A 19,092-nucleotide genomic window follows, 5' to 3' on the forward strand; every position below is an offset into this window, starting at 1 on the left:
GGCAGGATCTGAGGGGTGGGGCCGGGATAGGGTGACCAGACAGCAAGTGTGAAAAATCGGGACAGGGGTTGGGGCGGGTAATAGGATCCCATATAAGAAAAAGACCCCAAAATCGGGACTGTCCCTATAAAATCGGGACATCTGGTCACCCTAGGCCGGGAGCTGGAGACCAAGGGCAAGACGGGGTGTGGGCTGAGGCGCAGGGAAACGAGACCAGGCGGGGCAGTCTAAGGGGAGGCTTGGAGACGAGGCAGGGTCTAGGCGGTGGGGGGAGCTGGAAGGCGGGAACGGGATGGAAGGCTGGTGGGGGAATTGCCCCGCGCGCTGATGCGCAGAACGCGGGAGGTGGAGGGACACGCCGCAATACCGTGTCTTGCTCCTCGCGACCCCAGGCTGTGTAACTTTAAGGGCTACTGAGTGTCACGCCATTCGGCCAATCAACGGGCTGATTCCAGCACTCGTCCCGCCCCTGGTGCGCCCATCCTTATGTAACCCCGACAAAGCCGGCCCTAAGCCTTGTGACTGTGCGCGGTCCCGTAGCTCTGTCTCGCGCTCGCGCACCAGAGTCATGGGGTGGGTGTGGGAGAGGGTGTGTCGAGGGTAGGACACCGCGGTTCACATAGCAGTGACGTGCGGGACTTTGGACATGGTGATTGGCGGCGTGTGGGCGGCTGCTGCGCGGTGATTGGCTTGCTAGAGATGGGGGCGGGTCTGGCGCTGGCAGCCGTTAGGCTGACTGACTGGGATGGGGAGGTGAGGCAGCGGGGCCGAACATGGCGCGGAGCGGCCGGGCGCTTGGGAAAGTGCTCGCCGAAAGGCTCACGGCGCCGCACAGAAGCGTTCTCAGGTAGGCGGGGTCCTCGCGTCCGGCCAGTCACAGGGACATGGGCAGGTTTAAAGGGGCTAGTGACCCCCCCGCGCCCCGTTCTTCCCCGCATTGCGAGCGGCTCCTCCCACCGCCTAGGCACTGGGAATCTCCCTTGAGCCGCTCCTCCACCTCGTGAGAGGCGGCCCCTGCTCGCGCCACCCGGCGCCCGGGAGCTGAGTGGCGGTAACTAACAGCGTTGACATTCGCCTTGCGGTCAGTAGGCTCCAGAGTGAACGCGCTGGGCGGGGAAACTGCTCGCTCCTCTCGGAGCCCCCATCTGGCTGAGGATTTGGGTACTTGGGGTCGTGGGGCTCAAGGCTCTTTCCAACTCAAAGGCAATAAATAGGTAGCTAGGCAAATCCTCAGGGGAAACCCCAACATCACGCTGGAGTTAAGGGGATAATTTAAGGGTGAAATACTGTCACAGGAGTATTGTGATGATTCCAAAAAACTTTACTGCAGATGAAAGGTCTGGTTCTGCTTGAAGGACATGCAAAACATTAACAGTCTACAAACTGACACTCTCTCTAGCTGAACCAATATATATAATTTTGGGGCACATTTCAAACATATTTCAAGACCTATGTCATGACATTTTAATAAATGTAAGGTTAATTAAGAGTCAAGACCTACCCACTTTGTGTCACAACCGGTTCTGTTAAACCCAGTCTTTCAATTATAGAGGCAGGTTGTGTGAAAACAAAAGAAAACTTTGAAAGCAAAATGGACTCAAACTATTTCCCTTAATAAGGAGTGAAATAATAAAAGGGCTCTTCCAGTCTTTATTTTTATTAGGGAGCTGCTGGTTGTGCCTCCATGTTAAGGTTGAGGTACGGTGTGTGTGTGGTTCCCCTTTTCCCCGTATTTAAAACTGGTAATAAATAGGCTGGAGTTGAAATCCCTTCATGATGTCATAAACTACATTCAGTTGTTTGACACGGACTGAAGTAGCAAAATGTGGGATCTTTTTTTCCCTCTTTGGAGGGAAAAAAAAATGTCATTTTATGTCCTGTCCACATTCAAGTGAAGTTTAATGTGGGCTGGAGATACTAAAATAGTTCATCCTTGTTAAATGAAAGTAGCTTTTTAAAATGATTTAATGTGTGTGGTTTGGGGACAAACAACATTCCCAGAAACCGTGTCTAACACAGAAAAGCCTGTTATTTAGAATCTTGATACCTAGTAACATTTGGTACCTAGTAACATTTGAATATGGTTATATCCTATCTTAAAGAAACATGATGTTTAGGTGCTTTTGATCCATGTGTAACTTGTCTTAAAATGATAGTGTGTTCAGGACTTTCTGTCATTGACAGTGAGATAAAGAATTAGGGGAGGGTAGATATTACTAGGGTTTTTATAAGCACTATGTTCATTATCTACCAAATACTTAGCTATAGATCCAATCTGTACCAAACTTGTATATAAACCTATCTTTATAACAACTTGTATAATGCATGTACCAAATACATACCTCTATCTATTAATGTTTTAATCAATAATGTGCTATTAATAAAAGAGGGAGAGACATTCAGACCACTCTTCCATAAAGCACTTTTTTTTCCTTTGTCATCTAGTGCAGAGAGGAGCACTGTGGAAAGCTGCACAATTATGTGAAAAGGAAAGATGTCTATGTGGTATCTTAACACCATGCAGCTGCTTACAACCTTCTAATGTGTGAGCTTTGCTCTGCCTGTGTGTTGAGTACCAAACTAACTAATGAGGGAGAAATTGATGTCCACTGGGATTTGGAATGAGATCAACTTATGTCACATTGGTGTCAAAGGCCATAAAACAGCCACCAGTTGACATTAACTTGATGAAACTGATATTTGAGAAACTATGAATACGGTTACACTGGCACATCCTTAGTACTAATCTCAGTCTTTTTTATCATTTGTTAGATATCTCTCTTCTTCTAGTACTTGATTCTAATCAACTTTAATCTTAAAACCGATCTGTTTTTTTAAATTTAATAAAATCATGGAGTCTATGTTATTTGAACATGTAAGATACAGTAGTAACTGTTTACTCCATGGAGCATGAAAGCCATGTGGTACCATAGTTGGTGTCCTAGCATTCGGAGATAAAGCAGCAAATGATTGGATTGGATAATAGTAAAAAAGTATACTAAGATGTGAAAGCTGGCTGCCCTGTTGCTAGAGACGGGTGAATGCAGGACTAGAAGCCAAGTACTTCTGAATTCTAATATGGGCGCTGCTGCTATCTGCCCTCTGTGACCTTGAACAAGTCACTAATACGCTACATCTGTTTCCCTAACTGTAAAATTGGGAATATTTAGTGTTTGAAGATGGATGAACAATGAGTGTTGAGCACTGTTTTTTATATACCTAAACTAAATACTTCGCTACTTACTACATGTGACCTTGAAAGAGTTAAAAGCCTGATTCAAGAAAGCGCCTATGCTTAAGTCCCACTGGTATTACGTATTTAAGTGATGTCTTCTGTAAGGATGCTTTCCTGAATCGGAGCTGAAAACAGCACATTCTTGATATCTGATTTATCTTCAGATGAAATAAAGAGAAAATAAACTGATGATGCAGTATTCCATATGAAACTTCCCCAGACTTGTTAACCTTGTAATTTCTTCTTATGTTAATCATGCCTGCCTTGAATGGTATTAAAACTCTAAACTAGACATTATCTATCAGCAATTATTTCTCATTGTTCTTATTTATGTTATTTAACATAAAGGATTGGGATTTGGAAGTTGCAAAACAAGTTTACCTGAAAAATAGTTTGAAATATTTTTACTGATCATTACAGAAATTTAAATACACATTTATTTTTGACAATGTACCACATACATAGTTAAAAACTCTCATGTTTTATTTTTGTCTGTGGTCGAGAGAGGCTAACTTAAATGTAAAATAAGGCCTATCCCAAGCTTTCTGAGTGCATTGGCCAGATTTATAGAAATTTGATAAAATAATTAATCCTTATCCATATCCATCTCTCTGGCACTGCAAGACTGTTTCTCTATGGTACCCCTTGCCGCATCTTGTCCAGACTATTGCTAAATTATGGGACTGTATTCACATCTTTTGAGTTACAACTGTCCTACAGTCAAATAGATGTCATTCTCAAGGGTTTTCCAGATACTCAGCCTAACTTTCCCTTTCCTAATTTCATACCAATACTCCTGGTTGTATCTCCGATACAATCCCAAGTAATTCTTTTCTGTCTCTGGTGTTTACAGTTTTAAATATTTGTAGTCTATGGTCTTGTTTCACATGTTTTATTACCTCACAAAATATGTATATATTATCTCTCCAGACTCTGATCGTGTTCTTTGCTCTCTTCTGAAGTCCCTCCCAGATTGGTTTTCTGCCTGCTAACATGGTGAACCAGAACTAAATGCAAGTGTAGCCCTGGGGTAGTTGTACAATCGAGGGTTACTATTGCAGTTCTTAGGGGCTTAAGCATTTTTTGTCAAAAGTCTTCATGATAGTTTTGAATAGAATTTAGTTACTCAAGTAGATATTTCTATTATATAAGCTCCTCAAAGCAGGGATTGTATCTCAAGAATGTTTGTAAAATGGCTTGTATAATTACAGCATTATTTGAATGTCCTGTAATAAAGCTCCATTGAGGTGATTGCAGAGCAGGTATGTGATGCTTCCATGGTGGTTTGAATGTCTGCCCCATAAGTTTACACTGTTGGTTATTGTGGGATATTATTGGGTGTTTCACAGGCTAGCAAAAGTTAATAGTTTCTTCTTTAAATAGTTGGCAGTTTACACTTGGTTATCATAACTTGCTAGACTTCAGTGGTTAAGGAGAAGTACGCTATGGAAAAAAAACTTTCAGCTTATTGGGGAAGGTCAGTTCCATTTTTAACTCCTCATCCATATGACTGCTTGAATCTAGAGTTACAATTCTGATTGTGTTGTTAGAAATATGATAGAAATAGATAGTTCATTAGATATTATGGGGAGAGGTACCACTGGTAGATAGTAGAGCTCTGTCTTTTGAGTGCATTGATGCCAGGAATCGGGACTTCCTGAGGTTAACTTTTGTATAAAATATATTAGTGCTTCTTAACAATGATAGATCCCAACTCAAGCAGAGTCGAGAATTTAACAGTGTAGGTAGATCTATAAATGTGATGATTCACATTTAAAAACTGAAATATGCTTTGTATTTTTCCATAATCTTCAATTCATTGACAGACTACAGATATAACCTTTATAAGTATTTCTGAAAAGTAAATGGTGAGGTTTTATTTCTGAAAACACTTGAGTTCAAGATTATATATGATGATCTCAACTCTTTCAGGAGAAACAAATGTCTAAAGTAGGATAAGGAATGTAGTTTCCTCTCCAAAAGGCCATGCAGCCAGGAACTTGCTTTTTAAGAGAAATAAGGGGGGAGGAGAAACCAATTTCTCGTAATCTGAAACATAAAAATATGAATGTATTTTTAATGGAATTCAGCTGTGTATCTCACTTCTTTTCCTGTTCACATATTCAGAATGGGACAAAATATTAGAGATGACTTCTGAAAACTATTTATGTATTAGCAGGAAATGCTGTTCTGCAAGTCAAAGTGAACTCAGTTTAGAGTATGGCCTCAGACTGACTTGAAGCCAAGTCTTAAGGGAAGCCTTTGTATTTTACTGTGTGCCAATTTTTTTTCCGTGACCGGGAGCTATTTTTAGTTTCGTCAAAGGCAAAAAAAGGTTAACGTTGCATCTTGAACAGCTTACAGACTGTTACGGAGCTCACTTTCACATCTGAATCCAAAATTTTCAGCAATACTGTAGAACAGATTGCCTGTATGTCTCACTTTAATGTATGGAGTGTTGTAGCCATGTTGGTCCCAGGATATTAGAGAGATAAGATAGGTCAGGTCATATCTTTTATTGCACCTCACCCACCTTGTCTGTCTCACTTCATTGCATTAATAATTTGTTTTGTTAATCAAAAACACACTATAATAAAACATTTTCACAATTGCAGGCACTTGGCTTCATGTGGTATTCTGATGAGCAGAATTCCTCCAATGCAAGCATCTGTAACAAACCGTACCTTCGCAAGAAGAACTTTCTTCAACATTGCTTCACCGTTTGGAAACAAAAGAAAAGAATATTCTGAGAGAAGGATTATAGGGTTTGTATAATAGAACTATGGAATTAGATTTATAGATGTCTGTGTGCATTTGGTTTCCACAAGTTGTTGTAGATAACCAGAAATACTAGAAATGTTTATGGCTTATGTTTAGTGGTGACTAATGATTTTAAAGGAGCCTGACTTTCAGAAAGTGCAGAGTATCTCTCCCCTCAAAATCAGGCCCCTTTTAAGTGCCTCCAATTGAAACCCAGAAAATGAAGATACTAAAAATCACTAGCCAGTTTTGAAAGGTTTAGTATGTGACCGTTGTCTTGTCCAGAAATTAAACCTGGTGTTCAAAAAAAATTATAATAAATAAAAAAGCTACCCCTTCCAGTGGAAAGAATGCCTTAACCATTTAATTTGCTTCTGCAGAAAACTAATTCCTATCTTTATAACAACTTGTATAATGCATGTACCAAATACATACCTCTATCTATTAATGTTTTAATCAATAATGTGCTATTAATAAAAAACAGTCTTCCCTTTCACTTTTGACACATCTCTTCTTTGTAGTTGTTGCAGTGTAGTATCTCTCCTCCTGTAGAGCACCTTTGTTTAATTGATAAACTTGGATGTAGCTGAGCAGGAAAAAGGACTACCTCCCAGCTGAAATACTATACTTCTTTGGTCTCTTAGTACTGAGGAGTGTTGGTCACAATCCAGATATGTCTCTCGCTTGTGTGGTGTGTTTTTTTTGTTTTTGTTTTTTGTTTTTTTTAATTTGTCAGACATATAATTATATTTGTTAATGTGACATTATTGCTGGATCCATAAGTCTGCATTGTTGACATATATTTAAAGATGGAATGAAATGCTTTTTAAACATTAAGGAGTTACTTTCAATCAGTGGTCCCCAAACTTTTGAAGGTCACCCCCCCTTACCCCTGTCCCTTCCACCAGGAACGAGGCTCCGGCTGTGGGGGGTAGACACGGACGGGGTAAAGGGGCCAGGGCTGGGTCCACAGTTGGGGGTGGATTTGTGGCTGGGAATGGGGCTGCTCCCAGGTGCGGCTCTGCTCCTGGCCTTGGCCCTGGGCCAGGAATGGAGCTGAGGCTAGGGGCAGGGCCAGGAGCGGAGCTACGCCGAGGCTGGGGACAGGAGCCGAGGACGCGGCTGGTGGCAGGACTGGAGCTGAGCTGGGGGCAGAGAGGGTTTGGGTGGTGCTCCCTCCCCGCCCCCTGTGGGGACTGGCCCAGGCCCCACCATGCCCCCCCGGACATTCCTAGCAGGGTGTGCCCCACAGTTTAGGGACCTCCATTTTAAATTGATAGGACGCATGCAAGAGTTCAGGATCTCTTTCTTCTCAATTTGATGACTGACATTGGGACACCTAAAGCAGAAAAGGGGCTGTGTGTTCCTCTTTGCTTTAATTGTTTGTAATGTCACCAGTTGTTTTAGGAGAAACTCAAGATCAGAATTTAGTTTTTAATTTTTTTTCCAAATGCTCCTTACAATTTTTTAATCTTTAATTTAAACCCATCCCCATACTTCCTTACGGTCCAATCCTGCAAGGCGCTATGCACTTTGGAAGTCAGGGCACTCTGTACTTATCAGGAGGTGCTCAGCACTTTGTGGGTATGGGCTGATCTTACTTACTATTTCTAAAGCACCATAAATGTAATTAACACGTCAAACAAATAAGAATGTCCATGCCCCCAAGCAATTTGCTATGTGAAGTTTAAACAAGATGTATGAGGGAAGACAACAAAATGCTGGGCACAGGATGAGGGTGATGAGAGGACAAGGGCTGATGGGATAAGATAATGGAGTTCCTGAGGTAGCTGATAGATGTATCTTGAGGGTTAAACTAGGAAGTTCACAGCATTGCTGAAGGATTGAAGAAATGAAGGGTCTGGAGATGGGATTGAGCTAAGGTTTTCCCACTGCGATAAAAGATAATAGGAAAAGGAGCCAGATAAGGGAGAGTGGTTAAAGAGAAAAGAGGAGGTGAAATAAGCAGAAAGGAGGAGTTATGAGTTGAAGGGTTAGAGGCAGATAGAAGAAAAGAGACTACAGCAGCAGGAGGATTCTTTAATTAGATCTGTTGTTTTCCAGAAACTCTTGTATATTCATTGTATTGTATATGCACAAAATTTGACTTTCAAAGGGTCATAACTGGTTAAATCAAAATCCGTTTTCTTTGGAAGACTCTGACAGGTCTCAGTGAGGGCAATTACCATGTCAAATGGCTGCAAGATTATTATTATTTGTGTGTGTTTGCAAGTTAGCTTTCTCCCCTTTCCAAAAGCAGCTGCAATTTTCCCTTCAAACTTGGCATATACTCAACCCCACTTTGCTGCCCTTTCCCCCTTCAAAAAAAAACCACTCCAAAAATCATTTCCCAACAGAAACCAACTTTGGAAACACTACTGCAGCTTTGCCTCTAGCAGTTGTATCAGCTTTCCTAATAATACAGGATTTTTAAAGTTTGTATATTTTAAAAGCATGCAGATCTGCAAAACATTAATGTGGCTGATTTGCTAAAGGGTGGGATGAAAAGATAAAGATCTACAGAATCTGTATCTCTGTAGAATTTACTGCAATTTTGCATGTCTCTAGAAGTCTGAACTAGAGGTATAAAAACTGTTCTGTGGAAAATCACTTGTGCAGTATTTGAAGAGCCTTAATGGATAATTAGGAAAAATAGCAACATTTTTTCCCATCTTCTGATATCCTTGTTTGACCATTACAAATGAAGGTGATATAAATATTTACTTCACATATGGGTCAGAATCAGTAAAAATTCCGTTCCGCATTTACCTAATTTAAAAACTAGTTCAAGACAAGACTAGAATTTCCACTTTGCTTTCACCCTAAGGGTCTGAATGAGATTCTGAGTAAATGAGTAAAAAGTCGGGGGGGGGGGGGTTATTAAATCCAGCATTTTAGCCTAATGGCTTCTCTTTAGGTGTTTTGTTTTGTTTGTTTGTTTGGTTTTGTTTTTGATAAAGTCCATTTGATACAGAAGTAGCTGAAAAAGCCCCAAAACCTAAGACTTAAAGGTTCCCCCCTTTTTGAGACACTTCTAAAATTTAGTACCAACAGTGTTTATCTTGAAGAATTGCATGTGCAGACTGCTTGAAATTGGCTTTTAGCTTGCCTTTTTTTTTTTTTTTTTTAAATACTGAGTAACTTTAGGCTCCAATCCTGCAAACACTTACGGATATGAGGGGCTAGTCATATGCATGAAATTACAAATTACTCATTTGTGTGTTTGTAGGGTTGGGACTTTAGCTCTCGAATGCAAGGGACTAATAGCAGCAGCTTGACAGAACAGATGGTGGGTAAGCACTGTGCTGGCTTCCCCATCTAGTTTTACCAACATACCTCATCCCAACCTGTGGCATCTTATCTATTCCAATGTCTTGCTTCCCTTGGGCAAATACTGATTTGTACCAAATTGCTTACAACTCTTTCTTAACTATTTTTAATTGGCTAAGTTACCTGTACATTTTTTAATAATAGCTATATTGTCTTCAGTTGATTGTATCTTTTGAGATTCTAAGTTGTATGATTTTTAGAATGGAAATGTTCTTTATTTAGCTTTTTGTAAAGTGTAGTCAGCATTTACAGTGCTGAATAAATTACTGCTAAAATATTAAAAGGATGTAAGGCGGCAAAGTCAAGAACTCATACATTTTGAAATACCAAAATTAAAGTTGCCCATGTAACTTATAGTAACTTGGAAAGCTTTTATATTTAAATTACTACAGTTTTATAACTGGTAATGTCATGTTTCTATTTTCAGTTATTCCATGCAGGAAATGTATGAAGTGGTAGCTGTTGTGGAGGACTACAAACTCTTTGTTCCTTGGTGTAAAAAGTCAGACATATTATCCAAACGTTCTGGATACTGCAAAGCCCACTTAGAAATAGGATTTCCTCCTGTGGTAGAGAAGTATACATCAGTTGTTACCCTAGTGAGACCTCACTTGGTTAAGGTAATTCTTATTTTGTGTATTTCTTGTGTGTAACTTTTCCTAATATCCAATTGTATAAACTTAATTCTTTAAAGAAAACAAGAAACTATGACTTCAAAACAAAATTCAAAAATGATTTTGAGTGGTGCTGTATTTTCAAAGACTGTGTGTAGCTTTTGTTTAAGACCTAATTACAGCTGAGGGATATTGAACATTGTTTTTAAAATGTGAGCTGCAAAGCAGAAAAATCTTTGCCTTATTCTTTTTATTATGTGAGAACTAACCAGCCATTTATGTGATATGTGTATATACAAATTCCTGGTTCTCTTCATTATAAGGTATGCTTGTTAGTGTGTGTGTGTGTGTGTGTGTGTGTGTATATATATATATATATATTGTGTGTGTGTGTGTGTGTGTGTGTATATATATATAGTGTGTGTGTGTGTGTGTGTGTGTGTGTGTGTGTGTATATATATATATATATATATATATAAAAAAAACCCTCTTTAAACTTAAAATTAATCTTGACTTACCCACTCCTCAAAGAAAAAGGGTATGATGCTTCAGACACTTCAGCAAGAACTGTGGCATCTGTCATCACTCTCCTCCAGCATTCATGACTTACATTATTTGGCTGGAAAGGCTCAAGCCCTTTAATGGTGAAGGCTTGTTCAGTAGCAAGACTGATGAGAAGATGGAGACTGTGTCTACTGCTCTGTCTTTCAGGTTAACCTGGTCAGAAGAGAAGGAACCTGCTTCATCTTCTTTCACGTTCCAGAGGCAATAACTTTCATCTGTTTCCTTTTACCCTTCTTCATAACAGTTTCAACCATGGCAGTAACCAAAAAGGCAGATTAAAAGGACAACATTTTAAGCAGAGGTCTGGCACTTCAGCTGCTCTTTTGTCCTTTACACCTACTCAGGCTCAAATCCAAGGGTTGCTTGGGAACCTAATCTCTATTTCTTTTATGCTTCTTTGTCCCACACCTCTCCTTCACTTTGGGAATTGTCTCCTCGATTTTCTTGCAGCATGGAGTAGAATTGTCATAGATAACTTGTCAAAGATAACTGTTCGGATAAGCAGCCCAAATCTGTTCTTTCTCCCATCCCCATTCTTTCCAGGGATTCCTTTTATAAAACACTGTTAAGAGCAGAAATGGATTCCTTGTTAAGTATGGGAGATATAAGATGCCAAGATAGTACAGTGGGGGGAAAGGGCTTTTATTTAAAGTACTTTCTCATTCTGGGGGGAAAAAAAGGTGGTCTCCCTCTGATCATGGACCTGAGACAGCTGAACAATTACAGCAGAAAGTTCAGGTTTCACATGCTGACTGGACTCTCTCCCTACTGTTTCCCTACTGGAAGCCAAGACTGGCTCTTGACCTAAAAGATAACGCTGAATGTAGACATCAGTTGATGAGCAGCCTATCTCTTAATTTACAGTGCACCTTAAAAGAGCTCATCTAGTCTTGGAGAAGACTAGAGCAGGGGTTCTCAACCTTTTTCTTGCTGAGACCCCCCCTCAACGTGCTATAAAAACGCCAGAGCCCAGTGGGTTCGGGGAGGGGGGGGACCCTTGGGCATAGGCATAGTTTTACTTCTATTTTTTGGGCGGGGTGGGTGGGGGGGAAGAGCTGGTGGGGCTCAAGCCAGCTCTGCACAATGGGGTCCAGGGAGGGAGTGCCACCTCCACCCCTGACTCACTGAGGCCACCCAGCCTGTCTGGGCTGTGGGGGGATGCAACCAAAAAATATAACTCAAAGGGAGGAGTCAGTTCAAAAAGCTTGAAAACCACTCAGGGTGCAGGGATCAGGTAGCTAGGGGCTGTGTGGGGGTGGGGAGGAAGCTAGGGGCTGTGTGGGGGTGGGGAGGAAGCTAGGGGCTGTGTACAGGTAGGGGAGGGGCTCCTAGTGCGGCTCCTGGCTTCAGCCCAGCGCTGCTCCTGGCTTGTGGAGAAGTGGGTGCAAGACTCAGCCCCGCACCACTCCCATCTTGAGGGTGAGGGGGTAAGGAGGATGGGGTGCTGGCTTCAGCCCCGCACCGCTCCAGGCTTCAGCGTTGGGGTTCGGGGCACTGGGTTTCAGCCGCAGGGCTCCTTGGACCCCCTGAAAGGGCTCGTGGACCCCTGGTTGAGAACCACTGGACTAGAATACTTCACCCCTAAGAGTGTTGAAGGGAGAAATCTATTTTTGGTGCTTAAGGTCTCTCCCAGACCTACTGTCTTTGTCTATACAAGGATTTTTTCCCCTAAAAATTCCCACCGTTCAGATCCATCAGTGTTGGCAATGTAGGAATGGTACCGTAAACAAGGAGCTGCTGGCATTCTACCTTGTGGGGTTATGGGTGGCTAAAACACCAGCAGCGCCTACCCACCATTGCTGTTGCTGACAGAGTTGAATCGTTGATATCAACAGTGGCAAATGTGAAGGGAAAAAATTCTAGTGTTGATGCATCCATTGAGGCTAGAAGAGTTGCCAATTGGGGAGCAGCATTTGGGTGACTCTTGAAGAGGGAGCATTGTTCAGTCCTTCTCTGCTGGAAGTATGGCCAGCCCAAATCTGGGTTTGGACAGCAAACAAGAGTGAGTGAAAATAAGGGCTACATTGATCTTCTAATCCCAGAGTGGAGGTTATGAAGCCAACACCAGTATGCTCCCCTAATATAAAGCTTTAGGCAAGGACTCTAATCAGATCTACCCTTAAACACTGCTTGCTGGGAACTGAAGCCAAATATGTACACTTATGGCTAGATTCTGCTATTCTTCTATAGATTAAACCCTTACATTGAAATCAATGAGACTGTTCATTCAGTGAAAGTGGTAGAATATGTTCCTTAATGACCTGTATTTCTCATGATAGAATATTTGTGAACTCTCAAACTTACAAAGGTGGCTGAACTTGAGACCTACAGTAGTTTAACATACAGCCACTAATACTGTTTAGTATCAAAAGACAATATCTACAAATTAAGACTACTTATACGGTGTAATTACAAATATTGGAGGCATTTCAGTGCATATATAGAAGAAATAGTAAAGGTTAAATATCAGATGCTTTGTTTAAAACTACGGTACTTATAGCACAATGGTACTAAATAATTGCAATTTACAATACTAGGGCACTATTCTGCTTCTCCTACATATGTTGATCTCTTAGTTCTGTGCACCTGGTTTGAAATCTGTTGTGTGGATATGAGAACAGAAATTGGCCCTCTCCGCACCCTCCTTTTTCCACCTAAGAACTGCTCCTCATGCAGATAACTTGATTGCATTGCTTTAAATTATTTTAGGTAAACTGATCTTATCTTGGCTTCGATGCAGGAGGAATTCTTCACTGCACCATGCCCTTTAACATGTAGTGAAATGTGGAAACATTAACTTTCTTTGTATATTTAATGTACAAGAGCTTAGTTCTAGCTTAATGCAAACTTTCTTTTAGGCATCCTGCACAGATGGGAAACTATTTAATCATCTGGAAACAGTGTGGCGTTTCGGTCCGGGAATCCCAGGTTATCCAAGAACATGTACCTTGGATTTTTCAGTAAGTATGGTAATTAAGCTCACTGACTGCTGGAAATGGGACATGAAATGTACTTAAACACAAATGTGCTGTTGCTAATGAAAAATATGCTAAGCACATGCACTGAAAAATCAAGCTAACTTTACAAAAGTTACTCTGTTAAATTTTATCATGTGAAAATTTCCCTTTGTAGTCCTCATGAGAAATACTTCTTGGATGAAAACATTAGCTTCCATTGCAATGAAGTATTTCAGGGGGTTGAGTATTCTTCCCCCCCACCCCCACCCCAAAAAAACCCTACTAAACACTTAATGCTGGTGTTTTCCAGGTTGCCAGACAAACAAATACATATGGGATAATTGTAAGTCAGTGATAGAATAGCCTACTAGATGATGTAGACAAATGATTCTCAAACTTTTTTACTGGTGACCTCTTTCACATAGCAAGCCTCTGGGTGTGCACACCCCCCTCCCCCAATCAAATAAAATGCTTTTATATATATTTAACACCATTATAAATGCTGGAGGCAATGCGGGGTTTGGGGTGTGGAGGCCGACAGCTCATGACCCCCTATTTAAGAACCTTGCAACCCCCAGTTTGAGAACCCCTGATATAGACCATGTCCCCACAAATACAGGATTGTTCTCATGTTAGCTTCTAGTTTTAAATTTTCCAATGGAGAGGACTTCACCACTTGTTGGTTGGCTATTCCACAACCTCTAATAGATTTCAGTTAGGACGTGTGGTATTTTCCCTCTGCTCTTTAGCATGGAGTAGACTCTTCCTTTTTTGTGTATAGTCCTTTCTTCCTTCTTTGTACTGTTATCCAGTCCCTTTTTGGTTGTTTCTTAGCCAAGCTGTATGTAATGAGCTCTTCTGTTCTAATCTTTTCTCAACATAAGTGCTCCAGCCCCCAATCACTTTTTGCTCCCTTATGAACTGCCTGCATGCCATTTATATGGTTTGGTAATGAGGTGGCTGCAGTTAGATGTAGTATTCCAGACAGAGTTACACTGGAGTTGTATTCAGGGCAAATAACTCTCTGTTCTATGATGGGAAACCACTGCAGTTCAAAACTGTTAGCCCTTTCGATGCACTATCTGATTTGCTAATACTTCTAGGTAGCTTTTTCCTTGTATTACTGCTTCTGTAGTTTCTCCTATTTATTTTCTCTCTTTTTAGTTATTCAGTTTTTAAAATTTATCTCCTAATTCCTCTGTGTGTGTGTGTGTGTGTGTGTGTGTCTGTCTCTCTCTATATATAGTATGCTTGTGTGTTTGTTTGTTTTTTGGTCATTCCCAAGCCAGGGACCCACCTGTAAACCTGCACCTCTGTATATAGCCTGGCCTACAGCAGCAAATGCTGTACTCCGATCTGAGTAGATACTGTTGCCACCTGCTGGAGTTCCCTGACTTAAGAAACTCTCTTGTAAATAGGAGAAAGCTCTTTTGGTGCCTCTTGTAATTTGAGACCCTCTTGCTTGGGCTAATCTCCTTGTTTATTGGGCTTGGCGACATCACAAGTTCAGTAATAGAAAAACAAGCACATGCCTGTAAAATTCAATTGGTTCTCTCACAGGACATGCCACTTAATCTTGCAAGATGTATGGACCCCCAAACTCTTTTACTCATAGAACGTAAAAGCTCCCCAGAAAAATGTATTATCCTAAAGTGCCTCAAAAAAAAGCAGTATGCTAGCTCCCACTGATGATTATTGTGCAGAAATGCTGAAGGCTTTATCCCAAACCTTGTCTGAGTTGAGAAAGTTAGAATGACTGGTTTTAAATCCCATAATCCAGTTACCTTGTTCTAAGGAAACAGAAACTAAAAAAAAAAATCTTTTTACCTAAATCATTTTATGGCATTCTAGGTTGACACCTTTGTTAAAAGGAGTCAAAATTGGCCTTAAAACGGACACTGTTCAACTTTACTTGAACTGCTATCATGGCCCTTTGCTATCCACGCTATTTTGAAGGGGTAAATGGTTTGTGTCAGTAACAGAAGTAGAGACAGTTTAGTTCATTGGGTGTAGAAAAGGACTCTGAGTGAGGCACTTTGGAATGCTAATCCTTGCTCTGCCACTCACTTGCTGTGTGGCTACAGCTAAGTAATTTAATAAGTCTTTTCCCCATCTGCGAAATGAAGAGCATGTGACCAAGTAAAACTAAGTTATTTGCAATAACTGAGGGTTTAAGTGAAACAACTAAAAAATTAGTTTTAGGGATGTAGATTTAGATGCAAAAATAGAAATCTGAGCTGTGAGCTGCTGCTTGTTCCTACAGGCTACTATGCCAGTCTTCTACCAAGTCAGCAGTGAATTCTGAATGAGAGGTAGTTGAGTCTAAGCTGTGTTTTAGCCCTTTTTAACCATTCTTCCTACAGACCTTAAGTACAGCATAGTGTTGTTTGCAGTTCACTGGAAAAATCTGTACTATCAGAAGTTCTTAAACAAAATTAAACTGATACTTGTTTGCATGACAACTCTGGGTCCCTGCCCTGGAGTTCTTGTTCCCTTAAGAACTTTGAGAGTTGCAAAATGTGCTTGCCTTAACATCACTCCTACTTTACTCAAAAAACCCCTTATCCCGTAAACAATCGTTTCTGTGCTGGAATGTGTAAGTAGATTAATATGCAGCACCATTCCAGATGAAGACTGCTGTATCTATTTGAAGCTGTAAGGACAATTTATAGGCAGGCTATGAGTGCCTCATTTGGAATTTAATGGGGACACCACTCTTAACACTGACTCTTAGGAAGAATGACACTTGATGTTTAAGCATCTTACAGGAAAGACTGCACCTGCAGCAGCGGAGTACGTCATAACACCAGGCTGCAGCTCAGTACTGATTGTGGTAAATTATCACCTACTAAACCATATGGGAATTTTGTAAAAAGATATTTCTTAATAGGGTGACTTGTGTATGCAACCAATATAACTGAGTTAAGACACGAGTCCAGTTTATAGTGTAGATGAGTATTCCCTAACTAAACTAAAACCATGGACAGCACAAAGTAATATGACAGGCTATTTCACGTAAACAGTAACATGGCTGTCATGCGTTATGTAAGCTTCCTGTCATTCTTGTTTTATACCAATATTTTTGGTTTAAATGCAAGAATAGTTAAATGGTTAGAGAATGATAGGATCCAAAATCTGGTATTGTAGTAGTCTTAGGGCTTGCTGCTTATAACTAGTACATCAGTTCTGTGTAAAATCAGTTGTTCTCATTTTGTGTTTAAGGGGAAGACCATTCACTAATTGGAATACTTAGATCCAAAGGTGGTGAGAGCAGCAAATGTAGTTTGCAGCAAACCTAAAGCTATAGCCTTAGGTACTGAAAGATGGATGGGGAAGAGTAGCAGCTGGTCTCCCTCCCTAATTGCCATATTATTCTTTCCTTGCTTTAAATGTAGCTATAGCATGACAACCACCAGTCAAGGTAAAAACTAGATGTAGTGTTGAAATGTCTTTTGTGTTCAAGTGTGTTTACACATTCCCTCTCCATTTCAAGATCTAGGCCCCCCCCCCCCTTTTTTTTCCCTTTTCAGATGGTCTCTGGACTTAACTCCATGTCTGCTAGCCCTTACTCACCTGGCTCTGACCAATGCAAATCTCTTTTCACACTTCTCTAGGTCTGTTTTCCTCAGTCACTAACTTATAACTGCATGCTTTATTCACCCATCATCTTCATTTTTTTTATAACTATCATGCTTTTGTATTAATAATGAAGTATTCTGGGATGCAGCATGTATGAAAGCGTTTATCTAAAAATAAACTGAGTTGAATGGCTTGAGTTTTCACTTGAAATTTTTTTTAGAGTTGTATATAAACTTCATTTACAGAGGGTTAAAGCTCCACTTCCTAAAAAGAATTTTTTTTTAAATTGTGCTAGATATACAATTCAAAAATACCAGCCACACTTCCCATATAATGCACATTAAGTACATGGAGATGGACTTTTTGATAAAGCAAGACAATTTACTGAAATGGTAGATGCTAGAACAATCTCTTTTTCTTGATCTCTCAAACAGGTTTCTTTTGAGTTTCGTTCACTTCTACACTCGCAACTTGCTACACTATTTTTTGATGAAGTTGTTAAACAGATGGTAGCTGCCTTTGAAAGAAGAGCATCCAAAATCTATGGGCCAGAAACTAGTATACCTCGGGAGCTAATGTTTCATGAAATTCATCACACATAAAGGGAAAAAAGTTAGCTCTCTATCTTTATTATAATCTAATTTGTACACCTTATTTATAAGAGGTGCTTTTCTCTGTGGGCATCTATTTGTTAACTTAGCTTTGTGTGTAATATATTGCTGTACAAAACATGCACATAATATGGAACCATGTACATAGAATATTAAGCTTCAAGTGCAATTCAGGGTGTGGTGTTTGTAACAAACTGAGTGGCAGCTACTGTAAGCTAGCCAATCAAGATTGCCTTTACCTTGCCAAACAGTTTGATTATATAATGAACAGCACATCAGCATTACTGCCTTATCTAAACTGTTAATTTTTTTGCAGTGTTTGTAATAAGTGTATGAAGTTTAAGTTATTAGTAATTTTTGAACATATGTAACTTATTCTCATATTAGCATCAACCTAAACAAGTTCAGGGAAAGTTTAAGACAATTGCCCTTAACTTCCTACTTTCCCCTGCATCAGGAATACTAGTTTTATGCTCCAAAAGACTGAAAGAAGAATCCCCTAATGGACAGTTTCAATACATTTTTAACTGACAAGGCTCCAGTAGACAAAGCAGTGCCATTTTACATTAGTAGCTGTGGTAAAAATATAAACTGACACATTACAGAAGTTAAGAGCAGCAATTACTTGTTCTACAACTTATGAGTTTAAACTAAATCAGTGTGGTAGTGTACAAAGTATATGTAATTGACTTAAAAAATAAAAAGGTCTAAAGGGAGCAATTAAGCTTTTTAGAAAAAATCTACTTAAATTTACACATTCAGTACTACCATCAAAACAATGAAAGGGGTAAGTTATGCCAAGGATTTTTGAACACATTTGATGAGGCTGGCACTGTTATCTCCAGTCACTAGGGCTAGTCCCTTGTGTTATAACTTTCTATATTCCCCCTCCTCTCCAAAAGCAAGCTGGAGCTAAATTGTCTCTTAAAAATTAAAGATATAAACTAAGTGAGTGAATAGATCTGCATCCTTTTTCTATTATATTGAATTGCCTAATTCCTGTTTTAATTTTACCATTAGCTCAAGTCAAATTAAGTGAAATGTTTAGCTTCAAATCTAAAGTTTAACTTTTCTGAGAGGGAAAAGGGGTAAATGTATTAAGTGTACATAGAGTGGATACCCAGAAAACTTGAATCCCTTCAGATTCTTAAACTGAGTTCATTTAAATCAGTTGCAGGCATTACACTGAGTGCACAATTTCCCTCCCCCTAGATTAGCTTCACAGTTTGCTAGGAACAAGGAACCATGAGACTAACTAAAGACTTCTGGCCCTCTGCAAACTTTAAACTGAAGGAAAACTCTCACTTTCCCTGGAGGACATCATGAGTTACAACATTCTTCAGGCAGCTGCAGCGGTCTGATTCTTTAACTTCAGGTGTTAAATATACACAACCCAATATGTCTAAACAGTGACAAATCTCCTTCTCTCCATGTTCCAGTAG

General features: G+C 40.2%; 1 protein-coding gene across 1 annotated transcript; it reads left to right on the top strand.

Moving 5' to 3' along the window:
• Positions 1 to 744: 744 nt before the first annotated feature.
• COQ10B (coenzyme Q10B) lies at positions 745 to 18,948 on the top strand. The gene is made up of 5 exons (XM_024195291.3): positions 745 to 847; positions 5,851 to 6,000; positions 9,753 to 9,945; positions 13,362 to 13,463; positions 17,474 to 18,948. Exons 1-5 carry the CDS (start codon positions 774 to 776, stop codon positions 17,639 to 17,641), a joined length of 687 nt encoding a protein of 228 aa, XP_024051059.2. The 5' UTR covers positions 745 to 773; the 3' UTR covers positions 17,642 to 18,948.
• Positions 18,949 to 19,092: the final 144 nt, after the last annotated feature.

Source organism: Terrapene carolina, unplaced genomic scaffold (genome assembly GCF_002925995.2).
Source record: "Terrapene carolina triunguis isolate 2854851 unplaced genomic scaffold, T_m_triunguis-2.0 Scaffold62, whole genome shotgun sequence".
NCBI lineage: Eukaryota > Metazoa > Chordata > Testudines > Emydidae > Terrapene > Terrapene triunguis.

What these genes read in the sequence shown, in the direction of transcription:
- COQ10B (XM_024195291.3), top strand. Translation starts at nt 774, where the DNA reads ATGGCGCGGAGCGGCCGGGCGCTTGGGAAAGTGCTCGCCGAAAGGCTC. An exon ending in CCGCACAGAAGCGTTCTCAG is followed by an intron (nt 848 to 5,850) that starts GTAGGCGGGGTC and finishes TCACAATTGCAG; the next exon opens with GCACTTGGCTTCATGTGGTA. An exon ending in CATGTACCTTGGATTTTTCA is followed by an intron (nt 13,464 to 17,473) that starts GTAAGTATGGTA and finishes TCTCTCAAACAG; the next exon opens with GTTTCTTTTGAGTTTCGTTC.